Raw genomic sequence first — 21364 nt, 5'->3', positions numbered from 1 at the left:
TTTATCTAACTTTCTGTTTCTGGGCTGAAGACACTCAGCAAATAACATCAGTGGACATGAGGGGATCAGGGGATCAGTGTCTTTTGTGTCTGTGAGTATTACTGCAGTTTGAGTTCAGGAGTTGGCTTATGAAAACATAATCAGCCGAAGAGAGCCTGTTGACAATGGCCTTAAGTCTTATTCCAAGTGAGGTGGGCGGAGGGATGTGTACACAGTACACCCCTTTTGTTTCCTGTCCTCCTGAAGATTGCACCTTAACCTCCCACACATATCTGCTAAATTGAATCTGTGGGTGCTTTGATTAAAGCTGACAAGGGTAGATTGAATTTACCTCTAACAAGAGAAAGACAGTGAGGATGGAGGACACCTATAGAGGTAATGATGAGACGACAAGGAGAAGGGAATGTACAGAGTGAGACGAAGAGGGTCATGAATGGGAGACACGCTGCAAGAGAACCGGGTAGTTCTGTCATGTAAAGATATATTTGCATGCACATAAGTTGTTTGTGTCACTCTTACTACGTTTGAAACTCCTTTTGTTATTAAAACACAAAATGTTCCCAATAAATAAGCACAAGGTTTTCTGTTGTCACGTATTGCTATTTATGGGAACCTAAGGACTCATAATCTGCAGCTTTGCAAGCATGAACTTATACAAACTGGGAAGGTCTTGGAATAATTTGTATGCATTGTTTGGTAGGCGAGTGCAGCTCAGCGGGGGGAACAGACCAAAGCGAATACAGATTTTCTTCACATTTACACGTGATGACTTTTAGATGTCAGTACGAGGGTCGGTCAAAAAGTTTTGAGGCTTCTTGTACGATAAGAAGCAACGTGAGCGGGGGGGGAGTTATAAATGACGTGAGGTGGGTTTTCTTTGACCTTGGCAGGTTTGGGCACCTCCAGTTCGTTGGCCAGGGTGAGACGGTCAATGCAGAGTTCTGCTGTTACGATCTTAAGCGTGTAAGGGAAAACATTCGGTGCAAACGACCCGAGCTGTTCACACGCAACAGGAGAAGTCTCGAAACTTTTTAATTCACCCCGGTATTGTTAAATGAGTAGAAGTAAAAAGAAAAAACGTACCGTTAGGAGGTCGACATCCTGTTGTTTCCCTTAAGATGCACCGGCAACTGCCGGTCTTGCAATCTCCCCGTTTCACACAGTCAACTAAACATGCAGCTGCTTGGTTTGTTCCTGGATCTGAAGACAGGAAGCAACAGTGACAAATCAGGTTTGGGAACAGACTGCAGTATACAACGCAATCAGAAGGGATCAAATAAAACATAACTGTGTTTGGTCACACTACTCTCAACTAAGTGGGAAAAAAAATAGCCCGCTTCTGGATATGATACATGATTTTACAGAATGTGAGAATAATTAAGATATTCTATAAACTATATATAAACACCACCCCCACCCCCAACACTTCACACAATCCAGAGTTGACAAGGACGAATGCATAACAGCATAACACTCCTCATATTTTCAATTAAATATTAAAATAAATATTGCATGCATTTTTAATCTAACGTGTGGCTTTCTTTATGGTCGATGAATTCCTCCTGAGAGTACATGGAAGTTAGCTCGGCTCCGCCCGCCTATTTTTTTCTGTGATTATCGCCGGGATACTTTGTTCACACGAAGGTTCGTTCAGCCAGTCCAAAGGGCGCGGACCAGTCAGGGACCAGTGGGGGCTGAGGTAGAGCTATGTATGATATGAAGAGTTGAAGCAATGCTAGCATGTGTCGAGAAAATGAAGTCAAAGCAAGAATCATTTCTAAAATTGATGTCGTGTGGTGGTGAATGCCGATTGTTGATTATACCAGGCTGAATGAAGGTGGGATTTTGCCCCGCCTCCCGAGCTGCACAAGAATTTATGTTCCAAAGCAGGAGATCAGCAGTGGGAAGATAAGAATAACCGTGACAGCGGCTACACCTTAAGTTTCGTTAACTCATGAAAGTTTCTGCAGTGGAAAAAAACTATATTTTCCTTTCATAAAATACTGCAGGTTATCATTTCAAAATGATCTTTATGTAATCCTTAATCTGTTTGACGAAGCATCTAGATTGTGCTTTGCGCACTGGCATCAATGTTTGCATACGTGCAGCTTGCATTCATTTGTTCATACATATTTATGTGCCTACTTCTTTGTCTAGTGTCTCTATGTTTCTATTCAGATGCAGCTGTGTACAGCAAGTATCCAAACTGTGTCAGCTAAACTTAATCTCAGACAATGTTTGGCTAAGGATCTACAATGGATTCCCTCCTCCAGCGAGAAGCTGCCCCTAAGCATCTCCACCCGTGGTTTTCTTCTTCTTCTTCTTCTTCTGTGTGGGGGGAAAAAGCGTACTGCATAAGCACTACGTCCAAGTGCTTCAGCAAACAAATCAATGCCAGTTCAAACTCTGAATTCTCCGTCGTTCGTCGCCGTGCTGCTTAACTTAGTTTTGTGCTCACTGGTGTGATCATTACCCATTCTGACAGAGGCCTGGACCCCTGTGGGAGTGCCGAGGATGTTCGTCTTTGTTTGTTCTGCATATATTAAAGTGCCTATTTGTGTCCTCGCTGGAGGGTCCGCGGGAGGGGAGGAAAGGTGAGGTGCGAGGCTCGCCGGCCGCGCTCTCGTGCTTTCCGCGTGTTTTTCCTATCGAGCTCGCGTGAAAGCGGTCGCCGGGGGTTCAGCTCGACCTGAAGGAATGAAAAAATGTGTCTCTCGAACGAGGACTGCCGAAGCTCCGAGGCCGCACTTTGGTGCTGCCCCACATCGCTCCGACTCCCCTGGGCCGAGCACGTTGTTAACTGTCACTGATATGTTCCCGTCATCATGCTAATGAAGCACATATGTGAATATTGAATGCGTGTCAGGGAAGCAGTGCGAGTCCTATTTGCTCCTGCTCGTGTCTGACACGCTCCTGTCAGCACCATTAATAAGCAGCAATAGCTCGGCCTCACTTGTGTGAACTGCTGCCATTGTCACGTGAAATGATTTATGAAGCCTTGAATTGAAATGAAGGGGGCCCCTGCTGAAGTTGCAGGTGATACGATACACCCCATTCATTGCTGATCTTTCTTTAACCTCGCCCCCATCCTGCTATCCCTCTTCTTCTTCCTCTACGGCATCCTTTTTCAATGTGTCCCCCCCCCCCCCATCTCCTCTCGTCTCCCTCCCGCTCACGCTTGTAACGCTCTGTATCTCAGTATCGTTCTTTCACTTCATCATTGCCCTTTTCTTTGCTCACGCCGTCCTCCCTTCTTATATTTCTGGACAGAACGGAGAGCGTCCTCCTCAGTGTTGCCTCCAAGTTGTTAGCTATAGCTTTCACGACTTCATTTCTCCCTCGCTCCTCTCCTTCTCTATCTTCCCACAAGGTTGATAATTACTAGCAGCGCTGTAGAGCCCATGGCCCAGTTTAGAAAAGGAGGGGGAAAAAAAAAGAGGAACCGCGTTCTCCTTTTATTAGACGCAGAATCAAACACTACACGAGATTTGCATTTTTTTTTTTTTTTTTTTTGCAATATGAGTTACGACTGTGAATATATGCACGCAAACACACAAACACCACACTTTGCACGCTTGCACAGAGAGGGAGAGGGAGAGGCAGAGGGAGAGGCAGGGCGAGCTGAAAGTGAACGAGAGCACAATGAGAAGGCGAGAGAGTCGGGGAGTCCTGAAAATATAAGCCGAGGAAACCCCTGTTGTTCGGTTCGGTCAAAGCTGAAGAGGAAGAAATGCCCTTGGCTGCTCAGTCATGCAGGCCCCCAGTAATTACCCCCAACCTTATCGAGAGCAGGTCGGATACAGGGAGATCCGACCGCGACATACTGGGCTCAAATCGAGCCGGATAAATACATTAGCGTAATGATAACCAACACCATGCTGATTAGCAATAAACCTCGACCACTGCCTATTTTTCAGAGCAATTACGCAGCGGCAAAGGGTTTAAGTGTCCTTGATAGCAGCCGTGATGCATGAAGTGATTACCTTCGGTTCTTATGTGTGCTGACCTCATTTACACGGAGACGCACATAATTGCTGTGTGAATGGTTGAACCGGAGGGCTATAGGTTCCACGTCTCCCCAGGTGATTCTCCAAATGATTATCGGCGGCGAATGTAAATTGCCGAGGGGCATCCCTGCTTAACGCCGGCGGCGGTCGTGGCGGGATTAGAGGCAAACTCAATTTAATAAACAAAACGCTCCCGTGACTGAGATCTCTCAGCACATATTTCATAATCACTTCCTGTGTCTGAAAAAGTGTACATTTAATGTCGTTACATTTATCCCCAATAGAAATGGAGACCCAAAAAAATTGGTCTCATCTGATAAAAAAAAAAAAACTTCATATTGTATACATATTATACACTGGTGTTGTATTTACATTACTACTTGCTGGGACCCTAACATAAACACAGTTATAACTGCAGCATTGTTATTTATTTATTTAATTCCTGTGCATCCGTTTCATTTCGGTGTGAAAGTCGCTTATATATATTTTTGTCACTAAAGGTCGCACTAATTTGCCTTTTCCTCTGCTCGGCTGCGTGTCTGGGTTTCATGAAGGGCGGCGTTCGGCCTCGTCACACACACACACGCACACGCGCACACACACACACACACACACACACACACACACACACACACACACACACACACACACACACACACACACACGCGCACACGCACGCACACACGCAGCCGAGCAGAAGGTGGACATGGGTGAACATTACTCCAGTCGATGACATCCAAACTCGTTACATAACTGTAAAAAAAAAAAAAAAAAAGCGTAATAAAAGCCCAAAATGAAGCTGTTAATGGACAAACCTCGACCTCAAACTGCTGAAAACCAGACCAGAATATCAGCAAGTACCAAAGATGCTAACAAGCTCGCAGTCAAACCCAGAGTTGCCCCACTGACCAGTACAGTACCGGTGCCCCCCCCCACACACACACACACACACACACACACTTGAAGTAACCGCGACCACGGGGGTGTGTGTGTGTGTGTGTGTGGGGGGGGGGGGGGTGTCCTCTACTGTGGGTTTGACTGCGAGCTTGTTAGCCGCCCGCCTCAGGGAAACACTGCTTATTGAGAGCGTTTTGTTTGTTGAGCACGAATCGCACGGGACAAATTTGACTTTGACTCGCGGCGCATATAGAGTATTTTTTTAAGCCACATCACTCAAGGCACTCCCTCTACACACTTTTGCTTTTGTGCTCGTCATATTTTGCCTTCATGCGTGGAGAGGTCACTTGGAAACGGGCCTGCTGATGAGTCAACATGTTGTCGAGAGCGCTGACAACACCTGCGCGCTGATGTACATAAACAGACAAGGGAGCTCTCGTTGACCCACACTCCACTGACCTGGATCAGCGAATGTTTCCTGTCACTCAAGTCCACACGTGTTCCCAGGAGTGATGAGTGTAGTGGCGCGCGCACACACACACACACACACACACACACACACACACACACACACACACACACACACACACACACACACACACACACACACACACACACACGCACCTCCTCTCCGCGGGAAATACCCAGGACAGTTGAAGCTTCACAGTGTGTTTCTGGCATATTTAGTGAACAGGAAGATGTAGAGTGTGCTCACCCTGAAAGATAATGTGGAGTCCCTGCTGTTCTTCTAACTCTTCTAACTACAGATGAGGATTGCACCTCACCTTAGATGACTCACAGGGTACATATGGCAGGGTTAATGATGATTATGAGCAGTTTCAATGAGAAGAGGGAAGTTTTTTTTGTTTTTTTGTTGAATACGTGATCATGTTTGATTCCAGAAGGAGTAAAATAGCCGTGAATTAGGCTCATCCGAGTTCTCCTTCTTCCACGATGAAAACAAGTTTGATGTTCCGTCAGCCTCCTCTTTTTTATTGGTCATGATTCACAGGAAACTACATGTTCTCAGTTTCAGAAAAATACGGATTTTTGATTCATTTTCAACCCATCAAGACAAAACTTAGCAATTAATCACTATTTGAAATGGATAATTTCATGCATTTTTCAGGGAGAAACGTCACAAGTTTCCAAACATGAGCAATTCAAATACGTCTCGTACACTGTCGATGTTTCACTATTTTCTGACATTGTATTTGCACTTAGTTTGCCATAAAGCCATGAATGTATAATGAACAATCGTTTGTTGCAGCCTTACTTTTCATTGGATGCTGTTATAACAGAGGTAGAAGAACTATTCCCATACTTTACTTCAAAAGTAGCAAAACATTAATGTGAAAAAAAGAGTACTAAAAGTATTAAAATGATGGGGGAAAAAAGTGCCTATGTGACTGATATAATATGAAATATAATATGAAACACCTCATAGCTTCATTGCTGGAGTCATTCTGCAGCATTTCAAAGGTCTCCTCTGGCGATTTCCTCGAGTTTGACACAAAATTTGATGTGTGCTCTGCTCGAGCGTGAGATCCAAGGTTAAATCGCATATGTGCACATATCAGTGGAGATAAAAACATGTGGAACACCGACATCCCTTCTCAATGCAGATAACTTTGCTGCACTCAGTTTGTGCAAAACAGGAACTTTTCAAATGCATCTCGTAGAATCTGGCTGGGGAGGAAACTAGAACTAAGTTCCAATAAAAAAGTAAAAAATGATTACAACTGTGCGGTTAATGCAGTGTAGTTAAAGGTGCCACATTTCAATCTGAATGAAGAAGCAGGAGGTAGCAGAAAAAAGTAAAGTAGTGCCACTAAATTGTAATTTAATTAAATGAAGTCAGGTACTTTCCACAACTGCATTATAAAATGTTTTACCTCAACGTTACATCTGTTTGAATTAGGGATTCATAAAACAGCCACTGCTTTGCCCACTGCCATATGAAAAATGCTGTTTGAATGCAGGTCTGCCCTAACATGCCAAAATCTCTCCACGTGACCTTTGAGTCAGTAGCTCTCCGAGTTATGGTCTTCTCTGTTTACCCCCGTGGAGCAGTAAAGACTGCTTGTACTCACGATGCATCCTCATGATACAAACGCGGGCTTTTTGCTCATGTAAACGACTCAGTGTGCTCTGCTAACCCAACCAGAGGTAGACTGCTGTCACAGTGTGTCACTGTCTGTCAGAGGACTCCTCCAGGGTTTATAAAAGAGGTTTGGGGGTTGACTTGCTAATCATGTGTGGTCTTTCTACTGTGGCATGGACACAAGCCGTTGAGTTTAACTGGGTACTGCACCAATTTTAACACATGAAGTTCAGTTTACGCTGGAGTAGAATTTGGCTGTTGTCCTCAGGGGGAGCTTTTCATAGTTTGAAAAAAATCATTTTGACAATATCATCAGGCTGATCTCGATTTGGACTTGAGCTAGGGAGGAGCAAAGGGTGGATCTGACAGAGAACGTGAGGACACCCATATATGCATGAAACCTGACTGCACCCCAGACATGTCAATCAAACCAGGCACACCCTGAAAAATATGGACTAATATCTAATTATTATGGAATTATTTTCAGACGGGCCACCAGAACACAAGAAGTAAATTAATGACAAGTGGAAAAAATGTATGGACTTCTTCTATTTCATAAGAGAAGTTGATGTTTTTGAATAAGAGCCAGCCCCTAGTGGCCCTCAGTGGTATTGCACTTTAAGGCACTTCCATATTGGCTTTAATCTTTTTGACCTTTTTAGGCTAAATGTCCATATTAATATACAGTCTGTGGAAATGAAATAGCTGTCCAGTTGCATGATGGGCAAAGTAGATGTGTTTCCTGGAGGCTGTGCTATACCCGGGGCTAAAAGCCAGGATTTTCTTGGACCCTGCTGCTTTGTGTGTGTGTGTGTGTGTGTGTGTGTGTGTGTGTGTGTGTGTGTGTGTGTGTGTGTGTGTGTGTGTGTGTGTGTGTGTGTGTGTGTGTGTGTGTGTGTGTGTGTGTGTGTGTGTGTGTGTGTGAGGGAGTTTGTGAGAGGGGAGCGGTTAGCAGAATACACATGGGAATGTCTAGCATCTCTGCTATTTGATGTCAGCGAGTTGAGTCAGTGTTATGATTATGCACAGTTTTGTTTATTTGCATGTTGTTAAAAGCCTTGTTGTAGTACTTTCTTTTAGGGGGAAAAAAAAAAGAAAGAGGCAAAACAGTTCAGAAGTTTTTGCTTGAAAAATAACTAAAATAACAAATCAGTTCAAGGCTGCAACATCATCATTCACTTCAGTAATTATATAAATTCACTGTTGTCTCTAAACATCAGAAAAACAGTGGAGAAAAATATCTCGGTGCCACAATAGCTCTCCGACTGACTTTTTTTTGCAGGGAGCAAGCTTCCACTATCTTGCATGAGAATTTAGGGTGTGTTGGTGTTGGGGGTTTGAAGTCGGAGCCAGCTCTGCTAAGTGAAACATTAGTTTTAGTGCGTCCGACACCGAGCATGGGAGTTTTGATTGCAGCCATATTGCACTAGCAGTCTATTGAATTTCTGCCTAAATGTGCTGTTTCTCGAGCACATACAGCCGTCACTCTTAATGAAATGACAGTGTCATCTCATTCACTCTGTTCCCTCTGCCGTCCCTCTGCTCGCTCCTCTCCTCCCCGATCCTCCCATTTCCCTTTCTTTTCCTCTTTCTCATCTCTCTCTTTCGCATCTGTGGGGACGAGTAATGAACGGCTTCCCAGCTCTGATTGGATGATGTATGATGTTATTAGGTGGGATGAAAGCGAGCATAACTCAAAGGGTATGAAATGGAAAAGGAGGGAAAGAAGAAGAAAGTGAGAGAGGAGAGACACTGAAATGTTTTGACAAGCAGCTTTGAAAGAGAGAGGACAGGGAGTGCTGCAGATGCACACATGGAACAATGGGAGTAGGTCACAGTTTCACTGATGTTTCAACCCTGGCACGCTTCCTTTGGGAAATAGTCCCACACAGATCTCATCCCCGCATCCTTTGCCACTCGCTGGCTTCCTGTGCTCGTCCCGTAGAAGACGGGCAGATTGCGCAGTGCCCTGGGTTGCCCCCTCGGGAGTGCGTGTGAAAGGCGTGGGAGGAGCCTAGCGCAAGAGGGGAACTCCCAGATGGCTCTGTCATAAACTGCTCCTTCATCCATGTTTCATCTGCCTTATTAAAGCTGCAGCGGAGGAGACTGGTCAGTTCACTGGGCCTGACCAGACTAAATGACTGTGCTTTAAGCTCAGTCAGGGGACCTTGCAGGGTTCTCCTTTGCCGTCGGAGTCGACTGGCCGAGGCAAAAGAGGTGCCGAGCTCAGGGGACAACTTAAAACTCCCACGACGCAGAGAGCGGTTCGTATAATTGAAGGGAGGGGAGAGTATAAGTGCTTCTGCAAAGATTCTGAACACAAAGTAGGCTGCAGGGACTCCACTCATGAAACATTCAACCCCTCTATTCGCCCTCCGTCCTCTCCTCCGTCACCCAGTCCCCTTGATTATATATATTTTATTTAGCGGGACACAGACTAACTCTTACTTGACTTCATCCTCTGATGGCCTGAGCTCTTGCTAAAAATAACAGTGGAAGCGACACAGTGGACTGAACTTAAGTTGTCTGTGCTCTTTATTAATTATTGAGAGAATTATTGGCTGCTACAGAATTTCAGACACATTGTGTGTCATACTGTTTATTCCCAGCGTTAGGTCAATCAGTCCATAACTCTACCTTGGGCAAAGCACTAATTAACAAAGACATTGTTAATGAATATTAAAACTCTAAAGTCTCTTTTTAATGCTGAACATTTTCATGTCTTTCCTCCTCTAGAGAGAAATCTTTATCTTCTAGCAAAAAATACGCAAGAAACTAATGAGGGATGCAGTTGTTTTTTTATGTGCTTTTGTTGATTACAAAGTGCGATTAAAAAGTCCCACGACCGTTCCTGTTGCATGTGAACAGAGTGCAGTGCAGTAATGTGTATGAAGCAGAGGAAAGCAATAACTTTCATCAGTAAGTATTCCAAGTTATGTTGCTTCATTAACATCAGCACATGTGTTACAGGTGTTTTTGGCACCATTGGTTTGTGCGCATTTGCAATTTTCCCCACGAACCTGAGCAGAGAGCGCACATTAAACCTTGTGCCAAGCGCGGCAATTTGGCGACGGATACACTTAAAATGCTTCAGAGAGCCCGTAGCAATGACGCAAGGAGCCGGTCGAGGTGTTCTGAGTGGCAGACGAGCATAATGTCACATCAGGTTAGGAGCGTATCCGGGTGGGTTTGTTTTTTTTGGCATTCGCGGGGTTGTGTACTTTCGCCCCTCAGGGTCAGATGGTCAATGCTGAGTTCTACTGTGACAATCTGAGGACTGTGAGGGCAAACAGACCGGTTTCTCACTGAAGGACGGGAAGATAAAGTCTACAGTCATGCTGTGGATCTAGAAGGAAGTATTAGGCAATCTTACTATGCTAATGTTTAGCAGCTATAAGATTTATCCTGTTCATCATCTTAGATTTGTGTGTTAGCGTGATCATTTTCGATAATTAGCGCTAAACAACGGTTGAGGTAACAGTGATGCCGTTTACTTTGTAGCTGTATGAAAATGATAAATTTGGATTATGGTACTGGTACAAAAAGTCGCTTAAGTCATAAGGATTCGTCCTCTGGGGACGAAGAGTGTCCCACAAAGTGTGTAAATAATTGAATGTTTTAGAGAACGCATTAACGATACAAGAGCTTCCAATATAGCTCAAAGTAAAAGTCCTCTGTGTTTGAGTAACTGACATATGTGCCTAACCCATTCCTTTTTCAGCTTCTATAAATTACTGAATGTCATTTCTGCTGTCGACTTCTGGGCGCGGCGCCTGTCTAATGCAATGTTGCTCTCCTGTGCTCCTTTGCAGAGCCACAGCTGAAAGGCATTGTTACCCGGCTGTACAGCCAACATGGATACTACCTGCAGATGCAGCCTGACGGCACCATGGACAGCACACGGGATGAAAGCAGCTCATTTTGTGAGTCTGTGTGTGAGTGTGTGTGTGTGTGTGTGTGTTTCTGTCTTCAGCGTACATGTTGGTGTTGAAACATTTTAACAGAATTATTCACAGTCTTGCCTCTAGCAGCAGTTGGAGGAACTAAAAGCAGGCATGCATATAGTACGAGAATGGAATAACTCATGAGCTCATTGGGAGCCAAATCTAAAACTATGGCAAAGTTAATGATGTACTGTGTGTACTGAACCGAACAGAACCACAGCAGGTACCGTCGTAGCTAAAAAAAAAAAAAAAAAAAGTCTGGGCAAAAGTTCGGCTGTTATCAGCTCACCTGTCAAATTTGTTCCAATTACTAGTTATTTTTGTCCTTTAATAGGAAGGGACATCATGTCAAACTGCCTGTCAAACGTTACTGTGTCCTTGCTCATGTGCAGAAATGCTCGGATGATGATTATGATTGGATCTCACTATTTGATCATAATGCACCAAAAAAAAGCAGTGATATATTGCCACAGTTGAGATGACATGAATGTTCACCCTGACCTTTAGCGATCTAAATTTGGTTTTCGGGCCGGAAAACTATGCAGTGTTCTTTTCCAAGTATCATTTCTTTGTATTTGCCTATTTGACCTTCAATACTCAGACATGGGCCCATTTTCAGACTGCAGCTTGAATGTAGCATTTCATTTATTCGCCAAACTAGATTATCTCTCTGTGAGTTTAGTCTCTTAACTGGTTTAATAGTAGTATAATTAACCCAGATACTGTATGTATCCATGTCCACTTTTCCCTGTCTTTGCTCTAAGCTGGTGTGGCAGAACATCTCTATTATTATCCAGGTTTAGGGGCAGTGTAAAGCACAGCGAAGGTGACATGGTGTTGTGTTTCCATAAACATAAACTCTGAGAGGTCACAGCATTTGGGTTTAAGAGAGGTATAGCATGCGGCAGTGGGACTGCAGCCATCCAGCCTGCTACAGTGAAGACAGAGAAGCATAAAGTGTTGCAATACAGTATTGCAGTTTGATTTCACAATCTTCTGACTTTCTCTTTTTTTTTTTTTCCTCTCCCCCCTCTGTCTTTGCCATGCTCTATCGCTCCTACTTTATTCCTCTAATTTAGCACAGTTCAACTTAATTCCAGTGGGACTGCGGATTGTGGCAATTCAGGGAGCAAAGACAGGGTTGTACCTCGCCATGAATAGTGAAGGATACCTCTACACCTCGGTACGTATGACCTACATATCAGTCATGTGTGTTCAGAAGGAACAAACTTCCATTTAATCACATATCTCTACCACCATATTCAAGAAAATTGCTGTGACACTGAATCTGAGTGAAAAAAAAAATATGATTGATATGGTTTTGGATTAAAATATAAGAATTTAAGTTTGGATACAGGCTGAGTTTGTACTACCGTGATATCTTTCCTTCAGAGAAGCTATTGGTTATCCACATCACTGACGTGAAATTCAAGAGGGAGAAAACCCGGGTTTTATCATTTACTGTCATTTTGGATTTGGAGGTTCAGCTGTCTGTCAGCTCGACTCCCGTTTAGTGTCTCTCCTATTTCAGGATAATATGGATATGAGATCAAGTGTTATTAACCACTGAGAAGGATTTCACCAGTTTAACATCAGTCTGTGATGCATTTATATGCAAGCTTTGCATCTGTGTAGGTGAAATAAATGGCAGTAAATTGAAGAAAAGGGCAACAACAAAACAAGAAGCGAGCTGCTTTAGTATTAACAATGCCATGGTTATGATTTTTTTAGAGACCAATGGAAAAAGAAGTAGTGTGTCTCTTATTTATAACATTAACATACATTAAATCAGTCCAAGTTGACTTTCCAATCTCGTAGATCTTATAACTGGAAGGAGTAGAAGGAAGGAGAGATGGGTAACCATTTCATGTGCAACAGCCATGACAGGATTAAAGTATTACAATTTGTTTTGTTGAATTTGGACAGCACTGCAATGTACTTCATTACCTCTTAAGTACCTTTTCTTTCGGAGTTGCATACGAGATGTGTTCAGCAAACTTAGTACCACAAAGAAAGATCGACAACTGAAAATCAAAAGAGGCAGCTACACTAGCAGCAGGCGGGAGTTCTAGCGAGTCGGCTCCTGCGCTCCGTGAACAGTGCTGGTTCCAGTGTGCAGCCTAATCAATACCTCGTTACAATGCCAGAGATGGTTTTAGGCCAAAATACCACACAACAGGTAAAACTATAACATCTTTTATCAAGGAAGTGTTGACGCCAACCTTGGCAGCGAGTGAATCGTTCAGGCTGGGCAGCACCATCAGCACCTCGGACAGCAATATTATCAGTTGTAGAGTATGTAGTCTGATCAGCACCCTGGGCAGTGCTCATGACACTGCTTTACATTAGATTAGTGTCGAATCATTTTAACAATGGCTACATGGTTAATAATATATGACTGTGGTAGGAAATGTTTACCATTTACACTATACTCTGGCAGCCCTTGTTTTTTTTTATGCAAGTCTGCATAAATAACAGCACGAGAGTTATAAAGTTACACATGTGCTGCACTAAATAACAGTGATCAGGCTCCAAAAGCAGGACATCCATTACCGTTACCTCTGACGAATGATTCTTCCAGTTGACAACAGTCAACTAGCAGCACAATGAGTAGTTGGCTTGCACATCTATGATATCAATTTAATTATTTAAACATATTTTCTGGTTTAAGTTCTGGGGCTGATAAAGAACATTTTAACTAACATTGTTAACGCTGTAACACAATAATAATAAACCTTTAAAAACATGCATGTGCGTACGCAAAGTGAGCTGCCTGGTAATAACCCATAAAACTGTCAAAGCTCTCTATAGCGGCCATACTAGGTGGCCAACATTCGGCTACTGACATGTTTCAAATAATAGATGTTGATGCTGTATCGGAGTAATCCTTTATCCAATCAAAATTTTCCAACACTACTGATGATTTTCCCAAAAGAGTAACTAACTAATAACTCTGATGACAACCTCTCTGTCAAGGCATCGATCCGAAACAGTATAATCTTGACGTGGACTGAAACCCAATTCACTAAAGCAGGTTATTTTACTGAGGCAGGCAATTCGGACGGCAGCAGAAAATCAATTGGTCAAATGTGTATTGTTTTTCTTCCATTAGCTATCCCAGTATTTAGCGAAGCTATTACCACAGCATGCAACGACTTGGCAGGAAGCCCATTTGTTCTATGAAGTTTATATAGTTTCCTTGTTCACGAGTGTCTCTGGTGATGGTATTGCTCTACATATTATACGAGTATTACCCAAAATAATTTTCCGGCGACTCACAGACCAATTAAAACTTGGTTGACTGGGACTCTTCTCTTCGACTAATGTTTGGTCGCCTATTTAAAGGCAGCCCCTCTTTGCAATCATGCCTTTAATAATTTGGACTCTGTATCGGTGCTTTCTCTCCCATTATCATCATCCTTGCTTTGGATATCGTGTACAATATATCAGTATGGGATCACTCATACACTTATTCGTAACATAAATAAAAAATCAAATATCAAAGAGAATGGTATAATTGGGAAGTTTGCCAGTCCCTTACAGAAAAATGCATTTCAGTACTGAGAGAGCCATCTATATATAGGTTATACACATTTATCTCTAGTGGTGGTGCGTGTTGGCTTCCACAGAACACTTGGGGAAAACGAAATGCAAAATCTGTGAATGCCAAGTGTGGTGTTATGCATACAAGGAGAGAGCATCATACACCATCTCCTACTATCTTCTTAGCCCCTGATTAGCATGCATTAGACTTTGGTGCCTCGCCTCCGTGAACTGAGAAGAGAAGGGATTTCCTCGGCACCAGTCAATAGCTGCACTGTATCCCACACTGACCTCTTTCAGAGAATCTCCTCTCTCTCACACACACACACACACACACACACACACACACACACACACACACACACACACACACACACACACACACACACACACACACACACACGTATATATATTCACACTGTTACAGCAGTCGGTTTATAAAGGTGCAGAACAGCTGTTTTCTTGTATAATATAATGCATGTTTGATTTCATGGCACCATCTCTTTCTATAAAGTGCGTCTTGACGTACTAATTTGCTTTAGTGGGAAGGCGTGCAGGTGGCATCATTTGGCCCTTCTTTGTGCTTTCAGAGCATATTTGCTTTTACATTCACAAGCTTGTCAAGAGAGTACGTGACACAGATGAGGAATGTTTTCATTTCTGATAAATAACCTCATCGCTGTCACTTCCAGAAGAGCCGAGGTGACTGACACAGTGACTCGTCGCTTCCTTCCAGCTATCTTGTCATCCTCTTGCCTCTTCTTACGCTTACTGTTGCTTGTTATGCGGTCGTCCTCTAATAATAATCAAAGGAAACTTTCTTATGCCCCCCTTACTGTGCTCCCACATGAAGTGGTCAGTGTTTTTGAGCCAGGCACTGTAACAAGCGGAGGGAGTCCACTGCTGCCGTGTCTCAGACATAAATCTCAGCCTCACTACCTGTAGGTGTCAACAGGAAATGGCTGATCCCGATACAAAAATAGAACTTGGCTTGTTCCTGCCCCATTTTATACTCTATGTGCTCTGGAAAACACCTCATAGAAAGAGAGAGAGAGAGAGAGAGAGAGAGAGAGAGAGAGAGAGAGAGAGAGAGAGAGAGAGAGAGTGTGTGTGAGAGAGAGTGTGTGTGTGTGTGTGTGTGTGTGTGTGTGTGTGTGTGTGTGTGTGTGTGTGTGTGTGTGTGTGTGTGTGTGTGTGTGTGTGTGTGTGTGTGTGTGTGTGAAAGAAAGAGAGAGAGAGAAAGGGAGGTGGTGGAGGGGGGAGGGGGGTGCTGATGGAGACTAACATGATTGGTGGCGACCATGTTGTCACTGAAGCAGTTTTGGTGCCTGGAATTAGACAGATTCAAAGTTAATCAATATTTAGCTAAAATATAAGAATCAGATTGGACTCGGGCCCAAAACATTCTGCTACCTAGGACATTTCACAATCAAACAAACAATGTAAACTGGCCTTCCATTCATTAAAGAAAACACCACAACAAACACTATTGTGTGTGATCTCTGCTGACTGGCACACAGAGTGAGAGAGAGAGATAAAGACAGTGAAAGAGCGCGAGAGGTTGTGATGAAAAGCTCTGTCCTTTCTATTCTTTTCATGGGAGGATTACATTGAGATGCAGGACAACACCGGCGGCCAGATAGCATCGCTTTTTCTTTTTTTTATCACAGGACAGGAGAAAATGTGGACATTTTGAAAAAAAGGTAGCAGACAGAATAATTGGACAGAGCGACAGAAAAAGAGGTGAAGTGCGGGAATGCAATGATAAAGAAAGACATTTTGCCAGGCAGCTAATTAGGAGCACTTAGGGAAGGCAAAAGCTATTCTTTCTGATAGATTCATGATGTACCTTGTACCACAGCTCTCCTTCCAAAAAAAATGGTCACAGGGATATATGAGAGTGTAGCTCTTGCACTTTGCAAACAGCTAATGACACACAATCAACCACTATTGTCTGCGTCCCAGGACATTTGTGGAGGTTGTTGGTTTTTTGGGGGGTTTTTTTAGAGGCAGCAGTCACCTCTTTTACCGAGAGTCAAAGAGGAGGTTGTCAGCTGCAGCTCTGCTCTCAGCAGCATTATATTGACAAGGGCCTTCCAGCTGTCAATCATCATCGCGGAGCCACGAGTCCCCGCACATCCACGCTGATCTTGTCACGCGAGCATCACGCCTCCCCGGACCATCATGAAAGCGTGACGGGACAGACTGTACATGTGCGGCGCTAGACGGTATTAACTGCCGGTCTCACCCTCCGGAAACCCCTCTTAATGAGCACGTCCACGCCCTATTGACTTACGTAACGTGGCGTGGCGTTTCGTCGTGCGTCTACATCTGCCTGGACAAACAACAAGCATCGTGCCCCGTTCACGGATGGTGTGCGTGTGCAACAGAGGCTTGTTGTGAATGAGCTCTGCCTTTGATGTGAGCGGGGTCGCCGCAGCGGTAATGCAGTGCAGTGGGACATGTGGTGGGATTACTGCAGCTGGGCAGATCTCCCTTCTCACCATAGATTAATCAAAGAGCTGACGGGATGGTCAATAGACGCAGGAAGCCTGCGTGACACTGTGACCCCTGCTGTCTAAACAGGGGACTGCAAATAATTGAAACATCACAGACGCTAAAACATGTTTTGAATCCCAGACGTGGAGCTACATTTTTTTTTTAAGGGGATTTAGTTCTGATTTCATGCTTGTACGTGCATTATGAAATGAAAGTAAACAAGATCTAGTCATAACTGCCAGTGCTGCTCCTTAATTATACACAGAGAAACGTGTTAGTCAGGTTTAGGGGAACTCTGCCCTGTGAGTGTGTATGATTAGCACTTCACTGTCCTTGTTTGGAGGTAAGTGCGCTCCCAGTGTACGGTGGCACCAAGAGTAAAGCTTCCTGATGCAGGTAGAACAGATGTAATCAGACACAAGGGATGGAGAGGGAGGTGGTGTGGGCGGGTAGGGTCGGGGTGATACGCTGCATCATAAAAAGGTCCTTCCCCCATTTTAGGGATTCTCAGCACGGCTGCTCCATATTACCTTTCTCATCTGCTTTCATTCAAATTCATTTTGGGCTTGAGACGCATGGAAGCGGGAAAGCTGGAGCTACCAATAGTCTACCGAGTAAGTCACGGATGGAGAAAGAGGGTTTTTATTTAATTTCCGCTCCACCATTTAGATGGAAATGTCCCCTCATCCCTCTTAAAAATGTGCAACACTTAACACATTGTCAGCGATTATTCGTCTGCGCAGGTAAATCTGGTAGCTTGAGCGATATGGTGGGCGAGTGCACCCGGTCTGTTGTTCTGCTGAGGTCTGGAGGTTATCTCAAGGTGAGATTCAGGGACCGGGATAATTACAGAAACATATTTGTATCATTTAGGGACAGAGATATTGGCCCATGTGGTGGATTATCATGAAAAATCACTGTCATAAGCACATTAATTTCATTTCATTGTCTCAATGTTTTTTTTTTTCTTTCTTTCAGACCTTTGGAGACTACTTGAATGAAATACAGAAGATGTGGGTTCTATCATTAGACTACTTTCAGGGGAATGATTATGAAGGGTAATTATAGGATGACTTGGGAGAGGGGTTATCACTGGTGTCATTTCAGAGGTTGAGCTGAAGGGTATTTTGCCAGCGTGATGGCTTCTCTTTCCAGAGGGCCATGAGTGTCGGATCGTGGGGTGCTGGCGACTGAAGTCCTTGTCGGTCCCGGCGTTCCGGCTTTCGGTCCTACGGCAGACGCAGGTCTCTCCCTTTTCCCTCTCGTCTTAATCTCCTTTATTACCCAGCAATCCCTCTGTCCTCTCCCAGGCGATCCTCTGCTGCCTTTCACCGTCTCTCCTACCGTTCCCCTTCTGTCTTCCGCACTTCCCGCCCCTCTTGCTCTCTGGCCTGATTAATAATGAATGAAGCGGCTCATCTATCGATCCCATCCTCTGTGTTAGCACAGCAGAAGATATCAAACCTGTCAGTGGATCTTAAAATAGCGTGGTGGTGATGGTAGTGGGGGTGTTTGTTGAGGTAAGGGTAGGGGCGTCTTTTTATTTTTTTTATGATGGGAGGATAATAGTGAACATAAACGGCGGTGGAGTAGCGGTGGATGGAGAGAGGGCACAAAGTCCTGAAATGCCTTCTCATCTAAAACACGGTCCCTCCCTGTGAAGGAGAAAGGTGATGATCTGTGATAAGTGTGAAACTGGAGGTCTCTTATACCTTCTCAATCTACTCTGTATTAAAGCTTGTCTATGCCAGGCTGTGATCTTTTGGCCCTTTTCTGTCATCCCAAGTCTCCGAGAAATTCTCCACTCAGCCATTTCTGCTACTCCCACTTAATCAATCCAGCAGATTGGCTCTGCTCTCTGACAGAGGAAGGACCCTGTCCAGACCCTGATGGAGACTAATAGAGATGTATATCTGTCGCTGTTGGTTAATATCACCAGTCAACATTATGCAGGATTCAGTAGTCCTTATGTTGGGGACAGGGAGGAAGGGGAAGTGCAGCAGGAACATGATCATTTACAACGACTGGCTGAACGGTTGGATTTGATCCAAGCTCGGCTAATTTGATTTTGTAATGTCTATTCAGATTTAGCCAGTCGCGGATAATTGACAGTTCATGAGAGCGGTCTATATTAAAGGAATATTTCTCTTTTAGGGAACTGCAGCGGAATGGTTTTCACCGTTGTTAAATTTTATCATTTCTTTTTAGTTTGTGACCTTTAAAATAATTTGTCTATTTGCAACCCCTAATCAAATCATAACCTTAGATTTTTTTTTTCCACATTGATAGAAACCCCACAATATGCAAATTAAGTCTTTTACGTCTTAAGTCTCTTACTTAAGCAATTGATCAACTTGATCAAAAAAATTGGCAATAACTTATTAGTGAGTATTTGCTGGTTTCTATAATTGTAAACTGAATGTCTGATTGTCACAAAAAAAGCTTTACGTCATGTGGTCTTTGAGAAATTGTGCTGGATGTTGTTTCGTGTTTTTCTAACATTTTAGGGACCAAACATTTCATAGCTCAATATAGAAGTGAATCTGTATTTAAAAAAATGATTATTAGTTGCACTTGCAATCCCACTTTAACTTCCCCAAGATGCCTCCTACATCTCTTTAAAGTACGGTGAGCTCAATAAACAGATGTCTTTGGGATCAAATAAAGCTACTCTCAAATGCAGGTTAAAACATGAATAACTGGACTATCAGTGGTACTTAATTAGTTCAACAGATTTATCAACTTAACAGCAAATAAAGAGGGACATCCATTCTGCAGTGATTCTGAACACGGTTATGTTTTGGGAGGATTTTGTTCCTAAACCTCCTCCATTATCGCGGCTCTTTTTAAACTCGCGATGCCTCTGAAGCGGTCTGTCGGAACCAGTCATTCACAGTATGTAACCGATGTGTGTACATTTCATTTTTTTATCGTATCGGTGTAAGGGTCAGTGTTTTAGTGCCTTTCATCTTTTTTCTGCTGCTTTCCTTTGGGACTGTGTTATGTTCAGCAGAGATGTTAATGCTTCTACTGCAGTCTTTGTGTTCTCAGAGGACGAGGATGTTCATGCTTTCAAAGAAACACAAGTCCAGATATAATTCTATCCTTCTTTTCCCTCAGGAAACAGTCACCTAATTAACGTGTTGTACTGTGTGTGTGCGTGTGTGTCCATGTAATATTTGTTCCAAGTGTGTGCTGACATGCACTGGAGTTCGTGTTCAAAGACTGCTAAAGATGTTCTCGTGACATCCGCACATTATCTTTCTTCTTGTTTGCTAATTCGAATGCACCTCTTCCCCCTTTTTCCATGTTTCATTTCAGGAGCACTTCACTCCCGAGTGCAAGTTCAAGGAGAGTGTGTTTGAGAACTACTACGTTACATACTCCTCCATGCTCTATCGCCAGACCCAGTCTGGCCGCTCCTGGTATATCGGTATCAACCGGGATGGCCAGGTCATGAAGGGCAACCGGGTAAAGAAGACCAAGGGAGCCGCACACTTCCTGCCTAAAGTTATAGAGGGTCTGTGTCCTATATGTGACTTTAGTACAATTTTAAACAGTTTTCTTTTTCTCAGTTATTGATCACTTCCTTAATTATTTAAACACCAGATTCTGTCTTTGTCTCACAGTTGCGATGTACAAGGAGCCATCGCTGCACGAGCTCGCCCCCGAACCGGTGAGTCCTCCGCGGAAGACAGTGAAGACGTCGGACTCGCCGTCCCTACAGAACGGACGGAAAGAAGCTCCCAAGGCGGACGCCTCATAGCACAGGAGATTGAGGGTGGGACACAGGGCGGCAGTGACACTGGGAACACAGTTGCCCGTTATTGCACTGAGGGTGGTTGAGGGATTGGCCCTCACCGGCCACCACATTCCAGAAGTACACGACAGGATGCTGAGGGATGAAGGGTCAGCAGTCCATCAGCAGCCAAGAAAGGCCTGAGAGAGGAGTCCCCCCCTCACCTAACACCACAGAGAGAAAGCCCAGGGTTAAAGCCAGGACTACTACCCCCCCCCCCACACACACACACACACACACACACACTCCACTGTCAGTCTCTTCCTCTGCCCCTCTGTGACTTCTTAATGCACAGGCGTCTTCATTTCCCTGTCAGACTCAAGCTTCTTTGTACCTTCTTCTGACAATCTCCATCTTTTTTCTCACATGCCTACCCGCCGTCTGCTCTATTGTACTGCGTATTCATTACTGAACGCATTTTCCAGCGCTGACTCGGCATCATAATCCTCACCCATGGGCCCCCTCTTGAGCCCTAAAGTTGGTGACAGTGTGGCTCAGCCAGCTTTCCGCTCACCATCTGCCTACCAGCTAAGCTAATCACCAAGGTCAATGAAAGCTCAGAGCGAGATGA

At 44.0% G+C, this 21364-nt stretch overlaps 1 protein-coding gene across 1 annotated transcript in view; it reads left to right on the top strand.

Moving 5' to 3' along the window:
- Window positions 1-21013, top strand: part of fgf11b (fibroblast growth factor 11b) — a 28103-nt gene extending 7090 nt beyond the window's left edge. Inside the window, exons 2-5 of the mRNA XM_069700598.1 lie at window positions 10821-10931; window positions 12032-12135; window positions 20316-20514; window positions 20624-21013. Of these exons, the coding sequence (XP_069556699.1) occupies window positions 10821-10931; window positions 12032-12135; window positions 20316-20514; window positions 20624-20760 (551 nt within the window). The 3' untranslated portion in view covers window positions 20761-21013. The remainder of the gene's footprint in view (window positions 1-10820; window positions 10932-12031; window positions 12136-20315; window positions 20515-20623) is intronic.
- Window positions 21014-21364: the final 351 nt, after the last annotated feature.

This window comes from Brachyistius frenatus, unplaced genomic scaffold (genome assembly GCF_029030835.1).
Source record: "Brachyistius frenatus isolate BFR_SWC_R1_liver_20210118 unplaced genomic scaffold, ASM2903083v1 Contig_34, whole genome shotgun sequence".
Classification (NCBI taxonomy): Eukaryota; Metazoa; Chordata; class Actinopteri; family Embiotocidae; genus Brachyistius; species Brachyistius frenatus.
Note: the sequence above shows the minus strand (reverse complement) of the source record. Positions and strands in the feature narration are given on the sequence as shown.